Source organism: Sorex araneus, chromosome 5 (genome assembly GCF_027595985.1).
Source record: "Sorex araneus isolate mSorAra2 chromosome 5, mSorAra2.pri, whole genome shotgun sequence".
NCBI lineage: Eukaryota > Metazoa > Chordata > Mammalia > Eulipotyphla > Soricidae > Sorex > Sorex araneus.
This window is the reverse complement of record NC_073306.1, coordinates 115134794-115153523: the sequence shown is the minus strand read 5'-3', so window position 1 is coordinate 115153523 and position 18730 is coordinate 115134794. Positions and strand designations below refer to the sequence as shown.

At 61.1% G+C, this 18730-nt stretch overlaps 1 protein-coding gene across 1 annotated transcript; it reads right to left on the bottom strand.

The window, feature by feature from the left end:
- Positions 1-1569: 1569 nt before the first annotated feature.
- Positions 1570-16772, bottom strand: SCRT2 (scratch family transcriptional repressor 2). The gene is given in 3 exon segments (XM_055139810.1): positions 1570-4378; positions 16191-16257; positions 16259-16772. Coding segments are annotated over 3 exon segments (927 nt in total). The 5' UTR covers positions 16325-16772; the 3' UTR covers positions 1570-3584.
- Between the last annotated feature and the right edge of the window lie 1958 nt (positions 16773-18730).

Genomic DNA, 18730 nt, shown 5'->3' with positions numbered 1-18730 from the left:
GGCTGGCTCTGCCCGGTCCTAAGATGATAAGCTTCCTTGTTGGCATTTAGGAGGGAAGGGTTAACAGGGGTGGGGGGGCACCAAGATGAAGATTCCTTGCTCTTAAGAGAGAGAGGAGTTGGGGCTGGAGCTATAACACAGTGGAGCGAGGAGGGCGTTTGCCTTGCATGCAGCTGACCAGGGTTAGATCCCTGGCAGTCATATGGTCCCCGAGCACTGCCAGGATGATCCCTGAATACAGAGCCAGGAATAACCCCTTGAGCTTCACTGGGTGTGACCCAAAATAAAAGACAAAGGAGAGAGAAAGAGAGAGAGAGAGAGAGAGAAAGAGAGAGAGAGAAGAGAGAGAGAGAGAGAGAGAGAGAGAGAGAGAGAGAGAGGAGAAAAGGAGAAGTGAAGTTTCTCACCACTTTTCAGCAAACCTCTCTGTAAGTCTGACTGTTCTGAACTAGACATGCCCGTATTTCTCAACATGTAGGGACTGGGATTACTCTTAGACTAGTTAAGACCATCCCAATGTGCAGGGCTCGGGGCTGGAGCAATAGTAGGGTAGGGTGTTTGCCTTGCATGCGGCCAACCCGGGTTCGATTCCCAGTATCCCATATGGTCCTCTGAGCACTGCCAGGGGTGATTCCTGAGTGCTGAACCAGGAGTAACCCCTGTGCATTGCCAGGTGTGACCCATAAAGCAAAAAAAAAAAAAAAAAAAGCCAACGTATAGGCCTCCTAATCAGGGCGGGGTGCCTCTAGGGAAATAGGGTGTCAGCCTACAGCCCCCACACTCCGACCTAGAGGATATGCAGGCTAGGGCCTCACCTCCTGGTGAATCTGAGACGGGAAGTGGATTTTAGTGACATGACCTTGCTGAACTTTCGGTGAGGCAGGGACAGATTTGTATGTTGAAAGGTCACTAAGGCAGATGGCAGTGAGGATGGGTGGGTGGTCCAACCTGCAATCATTTTGGGTAATGCTCCTTGGGGGGGGCAGGGAGGCACACCCGGTGATGCTCAGGGCTTACTTCTGGCTCTGCACTCAGAAGTCACTTATGGTGGTGCTTGTGGGGCATAAGGGATGCTGGAGGTCGAACCCGGGTTGGCCGCACCAAGGCACCAAGACCTTATCACTTCCGCCCCCACCATTCCCAAATACCTTAAAGCTTCATTCACTCACATTTTTAGTCTGGCTCTTGAACTGTTGACTTTGTGACCCCAGGATGAGGCGCGTGTGTGTGCGTGCGTGTGTGCATGCATGTGAGAGGGGGAGAGAGAGAGAGAGAGAGAGAGAGAGAGAGAGAGAGAGAGAGAGAGAGAGAGAGAGAGAGAGAGAGAGAGAGAGAGAGAGGGGAGAGAGAGATTCATCCAAAGGAAGCCAGTCTTGATGTTAAGAGGTCCCTGGAGCTGAAGCTGAGTGACCTCTGGGGGCAGCTCTAGACTGGTGAAGCTATAAGGTAGAAAACACAGGGGGCAAATTCCCAGTGCCCCTTACTACCCCCCCCCATATTCCCCTCCCCTCCTCTCCCCCCCATCACAAGGTCTAGAGGCACAAGTGAGTGGCCAAAGTCCCTTTAATATCCCTGAATTGCGTTACAAGTAATACTGCTGGAGGTGAGGAAGGGGTGGGGATGGGGGGGGGTGGGCGTTGGGGGGGGGGCGGGGAGAAGGGGGGAGCGCCTAGCGCTCATACAAAATATGGCCAAAAGGCGTAGCATGCATGGAAAATTATTGCTGTCGGAAGTTCCTATCTACAGGGTCAACACCCTCCGTAATTGCTTCTGCGGCCCCCCTCTCCCTCCCCCTATCCCTGGGCCTCCCTCCCCTGGGGGGGGGGCCGGGGGCCAGCCGAGGTGCGCTGAGATGCGCCGGGCTCCACCCTGCTTTGTGGGTAAGCGCAGAGCGGGGGAGGGCGGAGAGTCCAGGCCTCGAGGGGTCCCCCGGAGCGGGGCGTCGAGTGCCTGGCGCAGAGGCGTGTGCTTAAAGCAGAGGGGCCGGGCCCGCGGGCGCGGAGGCTGTGCCCGGTCCTGCCCGGGCATGCACTAGCGGCGGGGGAGGTAGTGTCGGCCGGCCCGCGGGAGCCCCTCTGCACGGAAGAGTTGCATAGACGTGGCCGGGAGTGAGCACGCCTCCCGGGGGGCGGAGCAGGCCGTGGGCCCCAGCGGGGCCCGGGGCTCAGTCGGTCCCTGGAACCTGGGGTCCCTCAGAAGAGGAATACGTGGGGGAAACAAATAGAGGAAGCGGCTCGCTCCGGGGACCGGAGTGAGCATGCAAGAAGGCTCAGGAGGACGGGGACCTGCCCCAAGAAGCGCCCTCCTGGCGCCCCTGCCGGACCCCCAGGGAGTCAGCGGGGTAGCACCCCACCCTCCGCGCGCAAGGCCCTCCTCCAGCCTCCTTCCCAGAGTTCAGGCTCTGAGGAGGGCGGGCCTGGCCCCTCACCTCCCTCCCGAGAAGGGGTGGGGTGCGCGAGGGCGGAGGGGAGAGGGGGGGAGAGGAGCCGGCCCTCCGTGGCCTTTGCTGCCCCTCCCCTCGCCTGGCTCCCTGACCTCCCAGTCCCGCTGGGGAAGCCAGACAGTTCCCTGGGTGAGGCCAAGAGATGAACTAGAACAATAAATAGATAAATAAATAAATACACCAAGAACGGGAGAGGTCCAGCCGGACAGAGGGAAGGGCGTGTGCGAGGTGCCTCCGACCTCCCCCCCAACAAAGCGGGGGTACCTGTAGTTCTGGGGGTAGGGGAAAGTGCTCAGAGAATGTGGGGAGAGGGCGTGGGGGTGGGGCGGGGCGCTGGATGTCCAGGGGAGGGCTGGCCTGGGGCGAGAGGGGGTGCGCGTGAGCGGAGTGGGCCCTGAACTGGCCAGGCCAGGGCAGCACAGAGAAGGGGGCTGCTGGAGCGGGTGAGGGGCACTGGGAATTTGCACCGGCCCCCCCCACCCGTGGACAAAGGAGAACGCAGGTGAGTGGGGTGGAGTGGCTGGATCTGTGGGGGGGGGATATGGCGGGGACTGGTGTAGACTGGGGACCCCTAGACGCATACAGGGGAGCGGAGGACAGAGGGATGGTCCGGGCTTGGAATGAGGCCCGAGGGCTGCGGGGGGCCTCTGTCTTGCTGAGCCTGGGGAAACCAAGGCAGGCGTGAGCGCCAAGGGTCAGGCTGGGCCCTAGATTGGGGGCGACAATAAGAAAGATCCGGCGCTCTGCCAAGGGGAAGAGCCAGGCGGCGGGGGGTGGGAGGGGGTGGTGGGTGGGGGTTGGCGTGTAGCAGAGGCGCAGGTTGTAGGTGGAAGATTCCAGCTCTGGTGCCTGAGTTGGGAGCCTGGAGGGTGTGGGCTGGGCTGGGGGTCGGGGTGGGGGTGGTCACGATGCCAGTCTCGGGAGGGAGCCGGAAGGGACGCTGCGGGTCAGGGCGCGCCGGGCTGGGGAGCGGGGAGGGGCTGGCGACAAAGTTCCGGGCTGCGGGGGGGAGGGTCCCCCACGAGGGACGCGGGCAGGGGAGACGCAGCTGGGGGCTTGGAGACGGCGCGGGGGGGCGCCGCCGCCGCTGTGTGTGGGGGGGGGTTGGGGACCCGGGGCGCGGGCACGCGGGGCTGCAGGCTCAGCTGGCGGGGCCGGCGGGGGGCGGCGGGGGCGGCTCGGCGCCCTTGACGCAGGCGGCCTCGCAGTGCTTGTGGAGGTAGGACTTGAGCGCGAAGCTCTTGTCGCACTGGCGACAGCGGTAGTGCTTGAAGGCCGAGTGCGTCTGCATGTGCGCGCGCAGGTTGGAGCGGTCGGCGAAGGCCTTGCCGCAGTGCGCGCAGCCGAAGGGCTTCTCGCCCGTGTGCGAGCGCATGTGGCCCTGCAGCAGCCAGGGCCGCGAGAAGGCCTTGCCGCACACGCCGCACTTGTGGCGCAGGTTGTGCGTGAGCACGTGCATGGCCAGCGCGGGCATGGACACGTACGCCTTGCCGCACGTTGGGCACTTGCGCGCCAGCTGGCTGTCCAGGCTGCGGTGGGTCTGCTTGTGGCGGCTCAGGTTCGACGACGTGGCGTACGTCTTGCCGCACTCGGCGCACGCGTGCCGGTGCCCGCCGCCCGCCGGGGCCCCCGTGCGCCCCGCGCGGGGCCCCCCGGTGCTCGCGGGGTCCCCCGCGCCCGCCGCGTCCCCGCCGCCCGCGCCCCGCCGCCGCCGCGAGCGCCCGTCGGAGATGAAGAAGGCGTCCATGGAGTAGCTGTCGGTGACGGCCGCCTCCCCGCGGAAGTAGCGCGCCGACAGGCTGGACTGCGGGCTCTCGGGGTCGCTGTACTCCTCGGGCGCCGCCGGCGGGTAGGCAGGCTCGGCGGGCGCCAGCTCCAGGCCGGGCTTCTGGTCTGCATCGTAGCTGCTGGGGGGCAGGCAGTGCGGGGCGTAGCCTGCAGGGGGCGACAGAGGCGCGGGAGGAAGGTGAGGCGGGGGAAAGGCCGAGCCGGAGGACCCTTGGGGGTGTGGACACTGGGTGGCCACCCCCCTGCGCCCTCCGGCTAGGTCGCCCCTGGCCACGTTGACAAAAGAACGGCCGTAGGAGGCCGGAACGATGGTACAGCGGGCAGGATGCTTGCCTTGCTCACCGCCGACCTGGTACCCCGCGCTCCCCGGGACTGATCCCAGAGCGCACAGGCTGGAGTAAGCCCTGAGCACCCGCAGGTGTGTCCCCCACCCCAAAATGCAAAGGACGATCACTGCATGTGGGTCAGGGGTCCGTAGCAGGCACCCCTGCGTTTGGTGCCAGGCTGCAGCCCTTCCTCCAGAGGCCGCAATAACCCTCACCCACCCACGGGTGCTCCTGGCTTTGTGCCTTAGCAGACTCATCACAGGGCAAGCTTTTTGGTTGTCATACCCACTCTGCAGAGAGAGAGAAACTGAGGCTTATAGCGCTGAACCACTAAGCTCGCGGCTGCAAAGTGATGGGGACCTGGATTCAAGCCTCAGCAGCCAGGTGCCCAAGCCCCGCCCCGACTTCTTTTGGTTCTAACAATATGCAGACCCCCCGGGATTACATCGAGTGTGAATCTCAGTGGCTGCTTTCACCAAAGGGAACTTTGCAACTGGACTCTCTCCCCGAGTGGACAGAACAGAGGTGGCGAGATACCGCCGTAAGCCTTGACTGTGCTCCAGTTCTGCCTAGCGCGTGAAAGTCATTTAGCTAATTGTCACAGACCCCGCAAAGTAGGGACTATTATAACCCCCGTGTTCAGCGTAAGGAAATTGAGAGGGAACACACGGTAATTGCTATATAAATGTTAGCTGTTATAATTATGCTTTTCACTTGCTGGAGAAAGTGACTTCTCTGAAGATTATTTAATTGTCTGCCTCCCCCACCAGCCCCTGCCGTTTCCGGGGCTGGATAACCCCTGTGTGCCCAGCACGGCCCCTCGGAGGAGGTGCGTGGTAAGGAGATGCTGCAGGAATCCAATCACACTCCTCCTGAGCCCAGGCTGAGGGAGGGTTTTCCACAGCTCCCGGGGGTGCGGCCACGGAACGTCCTTGCGCTTGCTCCCAGCCTGCTCTGCTTCCTCCTCCACAGACTGCTCTGGAGCCCCTGTGAGAATGCTCCCCTCCCCACCTCCGAGTGCCCCCGCAAATCCTGTCCACCTGGGCCACGGCGAGGATGGGTGGATGGGCGAGTGAGACTTTCCCAGGGGATCCCAGAAGGGCTCCCAAGGGGTGTTGTTGGGGGGTGTGTGCCGCACCCAGAGTTGTCTGTCGTCCAGGTCAGCCTGGTCCTAGCAGGTGCCCTAAGGACGCCAGTGCTTAGGAATTCCTGCAGACACGCACAGGGGGTGGTCAGCCCGCTGTGAAATGGCCATGTTCTCCTGTGACCTTGGAGTCAGAGACTCTCTCTGAGGTTGCCCGGCTGGGGGGAGGCAAAGCCTGAGAGTTGCACCTCTCATCACCCTCAGAGCTCCCCTGCTCCAGTGAGTGAGAGCCCGACCAGGACCCCCCACCCCGGACCCCTCTCTGGTGAGAATTCCTGCTGACTCAGTCTCTTGCCTCACCCTGCAGGTGGGGTGGCCATGGGCCAATGTCTGTGCCCACGCGCTCCCAGCTTTTTTTTGGGGGGGGAAGGGGGTCAGGACTTTTTGAGTCACACCCAGTGATACTCTGGGGTTACTCCTGGCTTTGCACTAAGAAATTACTCCTGGTAGTGCCCAGGGGATCATAGTGGATGCTGGGCATCAAACCCGGGTCGGCCGTGTGCAAGGCAAATGCCCTACCTGCTGTGCTATCGCTCTGGTCCCATGCTCCCAGCTTTGAGGGGGTGGGAGCGCGTGTTTTTCCTGTCCCTCCAGCTGCACACAGGCCCTGTGCGCAGGACTAACTGGGGACTGTGAGGTGGAGGACTTAGAAGGGAGGAGTCTACAGTCAGGTGCAGAGAGAGTAGTGCAGGGGGGCAGTTTAGAAGAGGGGGCTTTCCCGGACTTTCCCCTCTACTTCCTGCCTTTCTGTTTTTGGAAGTTCCCAAGACCCAGGCTCCCTGCCCAGTCAACAGGGAGTATGGTTTAAGCTGAGCTAATGGGGTGGGGGCTGGAGCGATAGCACAGCGGGTAGGGCGTTTGCCTTGCATGTGGCCGACTGGGGTTCGAGTCCCAGCATCCCATATGGTCCCCCGAGCACCGTCAGGAGTAATTCCTGAGTGCAGAGCCAGGAGTAACCCCTGTGCATCACCGGGTGTGACCCAAAAAGAAAAAAAAAAAAGACTGCGCTTAGTGTACTTCCGGACTACCCCTCGCCCTGTACTTCCTCCCCTTGTAATCACCCAGGCAACGAGAAAAACAGTCAAGAGAAGGAGCAAGGACTGGAACCCAGCACACAGCACCCCTGTTTCCCACATATTGGGCATTTCCTGTTGGGAGGAGGGTTGTCCACCCTCAAATTGTAGTGCCACAGCTAGTGACCACTCAATAAATATGTGTAAAATGCGTGTGATCAGGACTGGCCAGCCCCTGCCCTTCCCCCCTACTCTGTGTTCTGTTTCATCCTGAGACCACTTGCTTCTGAGACACAGATTCTAATGGGTGGCTGTTAGCAAGAATTTCTGGTCCTTTTTTTTAGAATATAGGGACAGGAAGGCCTTCAAATGAAGGCTGACCTTGTGACTGGTGCCTGGCCTAGGGGTTATTAGGGACAGTTGGCCTGCTGGTTTAGAGCCTGGCTTTGGGGCCAGGCTACCTGCACTGAGTTTCAGCTTCACCTGCCTCAGCTGTGTGATCTTGAACAAGATACTTAACCTCTCTGTACCCCTGTTTTTTTCCAGTTGTAATGTGAAGGGTAGGAAAAGCCACTCACTCAGAATTGCAGTAAGGAGTCCCTGAGTAGTCAAGCAGAAATGTGAACAATTAATCGTCAGCCCTTTCAGAGCACCAGTATGTGTGTTTTTTTTTTCTTTTTGCGTCACACCGGGAATGCTCAGGGGTTACTCCTGGCTCTGCACTCAGGAATTACTCCTGATGGTGCTCAGGGGACCGTATGGGATGCTGGGAATCGAACCCGAGTTGGACGCATGCAAGGCAAACGCCCTACCCGCTGTGCTATTGCTCCAGCCCCTCTACCTCAAGTTCTGGTGAGGAAAATTTCGGAGGCATCATGGGAACTCCGTTGGTTACTCCTCACCCAAACTGGGCTGTCCGCCGGGGGTGCCCTCTGGTGGCGGTCTGCAGAATGGCAGCACACTACCCAGGCAGCTGGGGCGGGTGGGGCTCCTGCTTCCTTTTAGGGTCAGCTCAGACAAAGACCGCCCACCCGCCTCAGAGCCCTGCAGAAGTGCCTTCAGGACCAGAAGTGTGAGGCCAGACCTGTGCCCGGCAGCTGTGGCTTTTGGGCATGGGTTGAAGTGGGGGTGGGAGGGGGCGAGCCCCCCTCCCCCAAGTTTTCCTGTTCCTGTCCTGTGGGCTCGGTGACCTCGGCTGGGCTGTGCAGGAAGAAGACGGGGTGCCCCAAGGACCTTTTGGGGCTTGTGTCTGAATAGAGCCCTCCGGGATGCCCATTGTCCTGGCCTCCCCCAGCCCTCACCACCCCTGCCCCATCCTTCCTGGATCCCCCTTGGATGCGCCACCCCCGTGGTCCTCGTCCCAGCTATGTGACTCGGGCCAGTGACCTAACCTTTCTGGTGCCCCAGCTGTGGGAGGGAGCTCACAATAGCGCTGAGTGAGTTAATGCATGTGAAGTGCTCGGCACAATGCCAGGCCCCAGGACCCTCTTGAGCGGTTATTGTCCGTGCTCCTTAGTGTCGCCCCCGCCTTTCCAAGTGGTGCCCTTCTCCTCGGCTCTGTGGCGGGAGAGAACACACAGAGGCTTCCCAGGCTGCTGTGTGACTTTAGGCAAACCACCACACCTCTCTGGGCGTCCACCCTGAGAATATTCTAGGTCAGCCAGTCTCGACCAGTGCCATATCCCAGACTCACCCCTGACCAGTGTCCCCAGGATATCCTAAGGGGCCACAGAGGAAAACTGTGTAAAGGTAGGGGGGTAGGGGGAACGTATGGCATGAGACTAAGAGGCTGACCAGCAGGATGGGAGTGTGTGTGTGTGTGTGTGTGTGTGTGTGTGTGTGTGTGTGTGTGTGTGTGAAGAGGTCAGAGGGCCAGAGGGGGAACCAGGCTGAGAAGCACTGCCCTAGGTCACTGCCAGCCCTGCTGATGCTCTGTGGCAGCCCGGTGGGCAGCCTGGAGGGGGAGGGCTGAGCTGCCTCTGCCCTAGCTGGCCTGGTGAGATAGGCGGTCCAGTTTGGTTTGGCTTGCGGGGGCGGGGTGGTGGTCGCACCCATCCATGCTCAGGGCTCACTCCTGGCTCTGGGCTCAGGGCTCACTCCTGGTGAGGCTCAGAGGACCCTGAGGGTGCCAAGGGTTTTGAACCCAGGGTGGCTGCATTTAAGGCACCCGCCCTTCCCACTGGACTCTCGCTCTCGCCTCGGCTTGGGGTTTGGGTCTGGATAGAGGCAGGAAAGAGATCCAGGGCTCACCCTGACACTTGTGCTCCTGGCTGTGTGACCTTGGGAGAATCAAACAGCCTCTCTGGGCTCAAATTCCCCCCAAGTGAAGGCTTATGACCAGCGACACCCCTGCGAGTTTCGCTAGAAATCTTGGGGCCAGCAGATGTGGTTCTGTTCGCTGAGACGCGCTCTGGTGTACCCTGCTCTAAAGTACAGACTGAAGGTCTTCGATTAAGGTGTTTTGTTTTTTTTTTAATCCTATACCCCAAGGAGTGCTGGGGAGGAATTTTAGGAGAATCAAGGTGCTGAGTTCTCTGCGGGCACAGTGCTGTCCCCTGTAATGCAGGGGAAGGGGGGGGCTCTCCAGTGCACCCTGTGACCGCCTCTACCCAGGCTTCCCGCTCCCTCGGAGCCCGCACCGCCCTGCCCTGCCGTGCCAGGCACTGCACCAAGCCCAGAGGCCCAAGGATGTGCCCAAGGGCACTGCAGGAGCGCTGAGGCTGGTGACCCTCCAAAGGCCTCGCTTGCCCCCACACACGCAGGGGAGCGCGGAGCCAGCTCAGGGCAGGGCGATTTCCCATTGCTGGGGGGCGGGGTGGGGAGGGGTGGGGGGTAGAACTTTCATCAGGCCCCCCCGGTCCCCTGACTCCAGGTGGCGTGAGTCTGGCGGGATGCTGGGACTGTGGACCTGGGTGGAAGCCGCTCTGCGGAGTGCTTCAGACCCCTGCAAACTTTTGCAAGTCATAACAATGAATAAAAAGTGAGATGTGTCTCGTTTCTCATGCAGTTGCCTGGGGCGCAGTGCGTGAGTGGGACCCCTGCTCAGGTCTTTCATCCTGCAGGAGCTGGGCCCCCCCGAGGGCCTGTCCCTGCCTCTGGTCCCAGAGCAGGCTCGGACCCCGACTCCCCGCCTCTCCAGCCCCTTTTCCCCTTGCCCCTCCCGGCCTCGCATCTGGGATGGGCAGTGGAGGAGAGGGGCCTGGTGGACCCGCTTTCCAGGCGGGCCAGTCCTGCCTGGGTGGGGGTGGGGAGGGCGGGGGGCTGCAGGGGCTGCTGCCTGCTCTATTTCGAGCTGTGCCAGGGCCTGGGGCCTTGAGAAACAGCTCCAGCCAGCTGAGCAGAAAGCCAGGTCTGTCAGCAGCAGAGCGGGATAAAAATAGTTTCTCCTGTCTGCTCACAGCGCCGGGCAAAGGGGCTGCTGCCACCCCCCTCCCTCATTACAGCATCTTTGTGAGCCGTTTCCTGGGCGCTGGACCAGAAACCCACCTCCTCGGAGGGCCCTGCAGCTGCGGCAGCTGCCCTCGGGGGAGGGGGTCCCCGGGGGGCAGATGAGCTCTCTGTGTGTATGTGTATGTGTATGTGTGTGTGTTGGGGGGGCGGGGGGTGCTGCAGAGTCGGGTCTGTCTGTCGGGCATGGCGCCGACACCCAGGGTGTGTCTCCAAGACGGGGAGCCCCACCCCGCCATTCCCCATGTTCTGTTTCTTCCTGATGGTGACCCAGTTCCTGGAGGCCTACGGGAGGCTCACAGCTCTGCAGGAATCAACAGGAAAGGTTTTGGGGGCGAGGGTGGGGGGAGTGAGAGAGGCTAGGGCTGGGAGGGGTCTCCTCTGGGGGGAGCTTACCCAGTCCCCATCTCCTCTCCAGGCCTCCCCCCTCTGCCCCCCATCCCCCTGCTGGCCCTGAAGAGTCCTGATCCCTGCGGACCCAGAGGCAGGAGGGAAGTAGCTGGACTCTCCACTCGGGGGCTGCCCAGGGCTGGGAAGAAGGTGGTCGAGAGTTGGGGGGTGGGGGGGACTCACCACGCCTACCCCCTTATCCTGGGGCTTCAAAACTGGAACATGTGGGTGAAGCACCCAGGAGGGAGGCCCGATGGGGTCCATCATTTCTGCCCATGTCACCTTGGGGCCCCTTGAGGCCCCTGCTGACCCCCGGTCCATAGCTGTGGGTTAGAGTTCTCTCCCCTCTGCACGGCTGCTCTCTGCGGGGCCCTGGGGTTCCTTTGGGGTGTCTGGGGTGATGTCACTGGTACAGGGACTCTCTCCTGCTCTCCCTCAGGCCTTCAGGCCCTTGTGACTCTAGGCTGGAGGGGGGCCCACGGGGCCCCGAGTTCTCTCTCCTCCCTGGGTCCTATTAATCCTCACTTCCACTGAATCCTTCTTAGGAGATTTGAAATTTCTTGGAAAGTTTTAGGTCCAAACCCCGCCGCTTGATCTCATGAGAAGGGAAACTGAGGCCAGGGCTGGGAAAGACTCATCCAAGGCCACAGAGCAGGCTGATGCTGGGGGTCAGGCTGGTGGGCTCTGCTAGCCGTGCATGGACATGGACATGACCCTGGAGTAGAGGTTGGACCTGGGTTTGGATTCGCTGACGGATCTGAACCTTGACCCCTGGACTTGGACATGGTTTAGCCTGGATCTTGGGCCAGACAAGAACCTCAGACATTCACCTCGACCTCAACCTTCGAGCTGTTCCTAGATGGGGCATCAGTCACAGGGCGTGAACCTGGACCTCTGACCTGTCTCTGACCCAGGCCAGACCAAGAAGCCAGGGGGGGAAGCGGGGCTGGAGGGGACCAAGAGAGGTGGCCGGCGGGCGCCTCCCCAGCCTTCTCCGGGCTCCCTGGGTCTGTCAGGGCGGCCTTTTCCGGCCCCGTGCTCAGGAGTACTTCCTGGGGTGGCTGGAGGCTGTGGGCCAGGCGCGCGGCGTGGCCGGAGCGACTCCCTGGCACCAGCAGCGAGAGGGGAAGGCGCTGCGGCGTCACGTGGTCGCGGAGCCGAGCCGCGGGCGGCAGCAGGAGCGGGTGCTGTCGGCAGAGAGGGCAGAGGGGGTTAATGGAGCCGCCCGGGGGCCAGCCACTGCGTTAGCCTCATCGATCCTCCCTGCCGGCTCAGCGGAGGTGCTCTGAAGAGCAGGGCAGGACCAAGGGGGAGCAGCGGGAGTGGCACGTGGCTCCTGGCTGCAGCTCGGGGGTAAGGGTGAGGGCACAAAGTCCTGGGTTGGCGAGGCTGTTCCCTGCAGGCACCCTGGGAGCTGGGCCCAGGGCTCGGGGCTGGAGGAGGAGCAGAGGCCCGAGCAGGCGCCTCACCAAGGGCTGACTCTGCACTCAGCCACCCATGGGAGACAAGAGGAAGGGAAGCTGCTCAGAGGCCGCCAATAACCGCGCTGAGCGCCGGGAAAGAGGCCTCGGGCTGGGGGGAGGAGGAGGCGGCACCAGGAGATCTGCTGGCCCTGGTTCAGCAGAGTGTGTGTGGAGGGTCCAAGAGGGGGCTTCCCCTTCCCTATCTAGGGGGTCTGTGCGGGGAACCTGGAGCCTAGGACCCACTTCCGCCTTGCCCGGCCCACAGTGGCTGAATCAGAGGGACATCACACTGTGCAAGTGTGTGTGAGTGGCCGTGAGTACAAGCACATGTGTGAAAGTGTCTGTGAGCACACATGTGTGTGCGTGCAGGAGTGCATGTGGAAGTTGTGTGGAAGTGTGTGAGCATGTGTTGTGTGTGTCTGCATGTGCGAGTTTGAAAGCGTGTCCTGGGTGAGTGCATGTGTAAGTAAATTTGCGAGCAAGTGTGTGTATGAGTGCTTGAGTGTGAGTGTGTGGGTGAGCATGAGTGAAAGTGGTGTGTGAGAGTATGTATAGCACGTGGGTCAGGGGTGTGTGCGTATAAAAGTGTGGTGTGTGAGAGCATGTGTAGTATGTGGGTCAGGTGTGTGAGAGTGTACATGTGTGTATAAAAGCGTGGTGGGTGAGAGTATGTAATGTGTGTGTGTGTGTGGAAGTGTGGTATGGGAGGGTATGTGTAGCCTGTATGTGAGGGTGTGTGAAGGTGTGTGAGTGTGTATGTATGTGTATGAAAGCCTGGTGGCGTGGTGTGTGAGGGAGCATGAGTGTGTGTGTGTGTGAGACGTGTGAGAGAGAGAGAGAGGGAGAGAGAGAGAGAGAGAGAGAGAGAGAGAGAGAGGGAGAGAGGGAGAGGGGGGAGAGAAAGAGAGAGAGAGAAAGAGGGAGAGAGAGAGAGGGAGAGAGAGAGGGAGAGAGGGGGGAGAGAGAGGTAGAGAGAGAGGGAGAGAGAGGGGGGAGAGAAAGAGGAGAGAGGGAGAGGGAGAGAGTCCTCCAGGAATGTCCTGCCTCTCCCAAGCATTCCCTGAACGGGGCTAATCTTCGGTCCTGCGCCAGCCTCAGTTCTCTGCCTGTGACCCCCCTGACCTCCACATTCTACTCTGTGCCCTCAGAGATCTCCAGCTCCATCCGCCGCCATCAGACTGGCTTGTAAGAGGATCTTTCTAATAACTGCACTATCTCCAGCCCCAGGCCCTCTCCGCCTCCTCCCTCCTCCCCTCCCTCCCTCTCCTCACCTCCCCCCTCCTCTCTCTCTCCTTGTTTACCCAGCACACTTACACACGCTGGGAGAGAAAAACGTCAGCTCAGCAATTTTTCACACTTCCCTCAAATGCTCAGCAAGGTTATTTCCGGCAGAGTGGAGACAACGGGCCCCTAGGAGCCGGCGGGCTCTCCAAGGGCCCCCAGCACCCCGACTCAACAGGGGCATGAGGGGGGCCAGCCCGACCACTCCCCAGGGATGGAAGAGGCCCCTGGAACCAGGAAGGGCAGACCCTGTATTTCTGGGCCTACGAGGTCACTCCTGGTCTCCAGCACAAACCAGCCCCCGCAGAGGTGGCCAAGGCTGGCCAGTGGGCCGGGCACCGGCTCTCACCACGGGGCAGCTTGCAGAGGTGGGAGCCGAGACGGGCGGCCTCCCCTCAGCCAGCACTGGAAGTGAGGAGATCCCCACCTAACCTGCCAGTGTCCCCTGCGTTCTGTTGGACCCCCCTGCCAGGTAGCGCTGGCGCTGCCTAACCCACACTTGACTTTCACAGAGCTGAGCTTGTCAGTAGGAAGGGTACTTTGTTCATTCTACCCCAGCATTTTCCTTTCTTTTCCCTTCCTTCCTTCCTTCCTTCCTTCCTTCCTTCCTTCCTTCCTTCCTTCCTTCCTTCCTTCCTTCCTTCCTTCCTTCCTTCCTTCCTTCCTTCCTTCCTTCCTCCTTCCTTCCTCCTTCCTTCCTTCCTTCCTTCCTTCCTTCCTTCCTTCCTTCCTTCCTTCCTTCCTTCCTTCCTTCCTCCTTCCTCCTTCCTTCCTTCCTTCCTTCCTTCCTTCCTTCCTTCCTTCCTTCCTTCCTTCCTTCCTTCCTTCCCTTCTTCCTTCCTTCCTTCCTTCCTTCCTTCCTTCCTTCCTTCCTTTCTTCCTTTCTTTCTTTCTTTCTTTCTTTCTTTCTTTCTTTCTTTCTTTCTTTCTTTCTTTCTTTCTTTCTTTCTTTCTTTCTTTCTTTCTTTCTTCGCCTCCAGGAAGATAAGAGAAGGGAAGCCACTTGCCCAAGGTCACACAGCAAGCCAGAGGTCTGTGGCCCAGGTGGCCCAGGGCTGCAGGGCAGAGCAGGCTCGCAAGACTGAGGATTTCCCAGGGACTGGGGGAGTTGGCCCGGAACTCTGGGGGCAGGAGCCAAAGGTGGCAGGGAGGGGTCATTGGCAGTCAGCCCTGGCAGAACACCCCCAGGCACACCCCCCACTGATGACTATGCTCTGACCCTGCTTCTCACATTCACTCGAGCACCACCACCACCCCCGCCCCTCGCACCTGGACCCCTTAAAGCATCCTGGGGTTGAAGTCAAGGCAAGAGTAGCTGCCTGTCCCGAGAAACTGCCCGCAGTTCTGGCTGCTCAAGGGGGCGAGCTCACCCTGGGATCCTCCGCTAGCGCTAGGATAGGCCCGGGGGCTCCTGGGCGGGGACCCAGAGCTTTGTGTCAGGCCCCCAGCGGACCCGCGTCCCAGCCTGAAGCTATTTCCGCTCCGGCTCCCTGCACACACTCCCAGACCTGGCAACGGCCCCAGGTTCCCTCCCCGCCAGCCCTCAGCCAAGCCCCGTCATGTTTCTGAGCTCCTGTCCTCAACCCCTGAAGCCCTCGGGGTCAGGACAAGAGGACAATGGGGTAGGGGACACTGGGCTAAAGAAGAGGCTTGGGTCCTGCTGGGGATCATTGGCTGTCACTATCCCACGTCACTCCCTAATTTCTTGACCTTGATGAGGTCACAAAGCCCTTTACCGGACGCCCTCTTGCTACCTGGCCTGGCAGAGTGATGGAATGTGGGTGAAGTGCTCAGAGACCCCAGAGGGAGGAGCAGCAGCCCTCCAGGGCCCTGGACACTCAGCTGCCCCCACCTCATCAGCCCTTTCTTTTCTCCTCTTTTCTTTCCTTAGTCTCTCTCTCTCTCTCTCTCTCTCTCTCTCTCTCTCTCTCTTTCTCTCTCTCTCTCACACACACACACACACACACAACTCAAAGCGGATGCCACATGCCATGTCAGATCTCTCCCCTCAACAGGCACAGCCCCTGCTAGGGACTATCAGCCCAAGACCCTTTTTGTGACCTCCTTAGGGGTCCCCAAACAAGCGGTCAGAGGTGTTACCCCCCACCTCACAGGGGAACCCCTTTGGAGCCAGCTGAGCCCTCTCCCCTAAACCCTGGCGCCTGCAGGAACTTGCACTGAGTATGGAGTATGTGGTGGGGGGGGCGGGGGACTGTCAGGGAGCCTTGGGGATGGCCCTGGAGGTGGTGAGGAGCTGGGGGGTGGGGGTGGGTGCGGAGGCAAATGACCAGGAACCGCTTTGGGGAACCCTCTCCCGGAAAGCCCCCTCTCCTCGCTGTCCCCAAGACAGGCCCAGCCTTCAGGCAGGCAGTCATGTGGCTGAGGGTAACAAAAGAGTTGCAGAGAGAGGGACCAAGATCACTTGTCTGGCATTGCCAGGGGGGTAGGAGGGAAGGGAACCAGCGTCCCCCCATACCGGCGGGCGCCCACCCCACCTTCCGGGGCCAGCTAGTGCAGGCCCACTTACCTTCCCTAGTAGGGTCGCCCCCCTCCATCTGGGAGAGGGCTCACCCTCGGAGTGCCCGTGCACCCCCCCACGCCCCGACCTCAGCATCAGCCCTTCAGGGGCGCTTCTCTCTCTCCAACCCCCTTCTGGGGCCACAACTTTCAAAGTCCTGGGGCTGGATGGGGCGACCCGGAGACTTTCCTTTGTGGAACCCACCGAAGCCCCTGCCGCGCGCACCCGCCGGAGGTTGGGGTGTGTGTGCGTGGGGCGGGGGGGGGGAGGCCGGGTTTAAAAAAAATCACGGGGCGGCGCGCACACCCCCCTCGGCGTGGCTGCGACCCCCCCCCGTCCTCGCCCTCCCCTCCCCCCACCGGCTCCCACTCACTCACCGCTGTCCCCGGGCGGCCCCCGGGCTCCAGGCAGCACGTAGGCGGTCTCCAGGGGGTGGTAGGTGGGGGGCCGGCACCCCGCTGCACTGGAAGCCGTCCCCTTTGATCTTCTTCACCAGGAAGGAGCGCGGCATGGTGCGGCCGGCGCGGCGCGCGGGCTTTCAGCACTGGACAGCTCCCGGCGGGCGGCGGCGGCGGCGGCGGCCCCGGCGCGGCCTCGGGCTCCGGGCTCCCCGCTCCCCGCTCCGGGCTCCCCGCTCCGGGCTCCGGGCTCGCGGCGGCGGCGGCGGCGGCGCGCAGGCGGGCGGGCGCGGGCGCTGTGCGCAGCTCCCGGGCTGCCGGCTTTATATGGGACGCAGGCTGGAGGAGATCAGGTGGTCCCCGAGCAATGGAACTGTTCAGCGCTCTAATCCATCAAACGTCCCCCAGGACAATCGCTCCGCACACGCGTCCCCGCGAACCGGCGCAGGAGGTGGGGGCAGCCCCGGCGCAGCCAGCGAGCGAGCGAGGGAGCGAGCGGGGCGGGCAGGAGGGGAGAAAGTGAGGGCGAGAATGGCTCAGAGATAGAGAGAGACGGAGAAAAGAGGAGGAGGAGGAGGAGGAGGAGGAGGAGGAGGAGGAGGGGAGAGGGAGAGAGGGAGAGGAGAGAGAGAGAGAGGAGAGAGAAATAGGAGCAGAGAGAGAGAGAGAGGGAGAGGGAGATAAATAGGAGCGGAGAGAGCCTGAGATCAGCACAAAAAGACACGAGAGAAGCAGAGAAAGAAGACAGAGACCGAGAGAAGTAACCTCATACACTCACACACACCACGGGAGGCACCCCCCGCCCCCACACACAGAACACAGACCCCCAGGGGTGCAAAGAAAGGAAAAGAAAAGTATGAGATGGAGAGAGAAGGCTCGGAGAGGGGAGAGCGAGCTGTGGGAGCAGGCGGGGTCCAAGCACATGGGGACACAAGGAAGGGGTGGGAGGGTGTCACACAAGGAAAAAGAGTGTGAGGTCCACGGCAGAGACCCCCTCCGCCTGTGGGCCTGTCCCTGTCCCCTGCCCCCCCACCCCGCACTGAATGACCGGTGCGGACACTGGCTTTACCTAGAGGGAGTCATCGCCCCTCCTCCCCTCTCTGTTTGTCTTCCCACCTAAGAAGCCCCCTATTGGGTTTGGGGTTCAACTTTCTTCTGCCATAGCTGGAGAGGGGGGAGCGAGTCCCCAGTCCTGCTCCAGTGCCTAGCTCAGGCGGGCACTGCGAGAGGAAGTGAAAATGGTCCAGTAATTAATTTCCCTGCTGCCGGGGGTGGTGGTTTTGACACATCCGAGGCTGTGTCTTTCCCTGAATCGGGGAGCAGACAATAGAGACACGTGGACTGAGAAGGGAGAAGGGGGGAGGGAGGGGGAGCGGGGCTCCCGCTGGAACTCTGCAGGTCAGCCCCTTTGTCTCCGGGAGGATATCAGCACATCCCCACCCCGCCCCCACCCCAACCTCCCACCACGGGAGAACTCAGCCCCCTGCCTGGAGGCTACTTGGCCAAGTGCCAGGGGGGTGGGCTGGCCTCAGCCAGAGTGGGGTGGCCCGGGTGAGAGTCCCGGAACCAGACTCCAGGAATGCTGGCATCCCATTGGCTCCCAGCGTGTGTTCTCCTTATGGGCTGCTGGGGGTGGGGTGGGGAGGGGGGGCATCTCGGGTAGGCTTTTGGGATGGGGGTCATCCAATACTGCGTAGGAGGCTGGGACCCAGAAGGGGTGAAGAGGTGTCTAAGCTCTCATGGTGACTCAGCAGAAATTTCTAGAGACCCTGCTTGACCTCTCAGCTATCCCTAAATCAAGGGCTCCCCCGTCCTCCGCAGCATGGCTTAGAGACCTCACATAAAATCTGGACTGTGAATTTTGCCCAGGCTGTGCGCGATCTGGAAGGGCCCGCACACCTGTCTACTTGCATAATTTTACAGTTGTGTTTGACCTTATACGTGTGTCCCCTGGCACCTTTCTTTTTCACCATGATCACCAGGATTTGAGGGGACCGCCCCACCCCCCACAAACCCATGGCCCAGCCCACTGGCCACTACTCTGGCCACATAAGCCCAGTCTCAGAGCCCTGCTCTCGCGCTGGGAAAGTGGCCCAGGCCAGCTGGGGACAGGGCTCTATGTCGGACTGTGATGTGCAGTAGGATGTGCACGGTGGGAGCTGCTCCGTGCCTCAGTTTCCCCGTGAGTGAAATGGGTGTGATCTAAGTGCAGGGTCTCCTGGGGGCCTCCTGGAGTTGTGCATGGGAAGGGCTTAGTGCAGTACCCAGTGGCTAGTTGGGGCTCAGAAAATGTGGGTTTTCTATGTGCAGTTTTGCAGGAGTGCCCAGACCCACTTAACACATGTACAAGGTTCTGAGGAGCCAGTGGTGGCCCAGACAGCCCCTCGCCCTGGCTTCCATGGAGCAGATGTTTCAGGGATGGTGAACGGAACCCTCGATGTAAACACTATGCTTTCAGATGGTGTCTGGTGCCAGGAAGGACAGGAAACGGGGTGAGTGATGGAGAAGATTGGTCATGT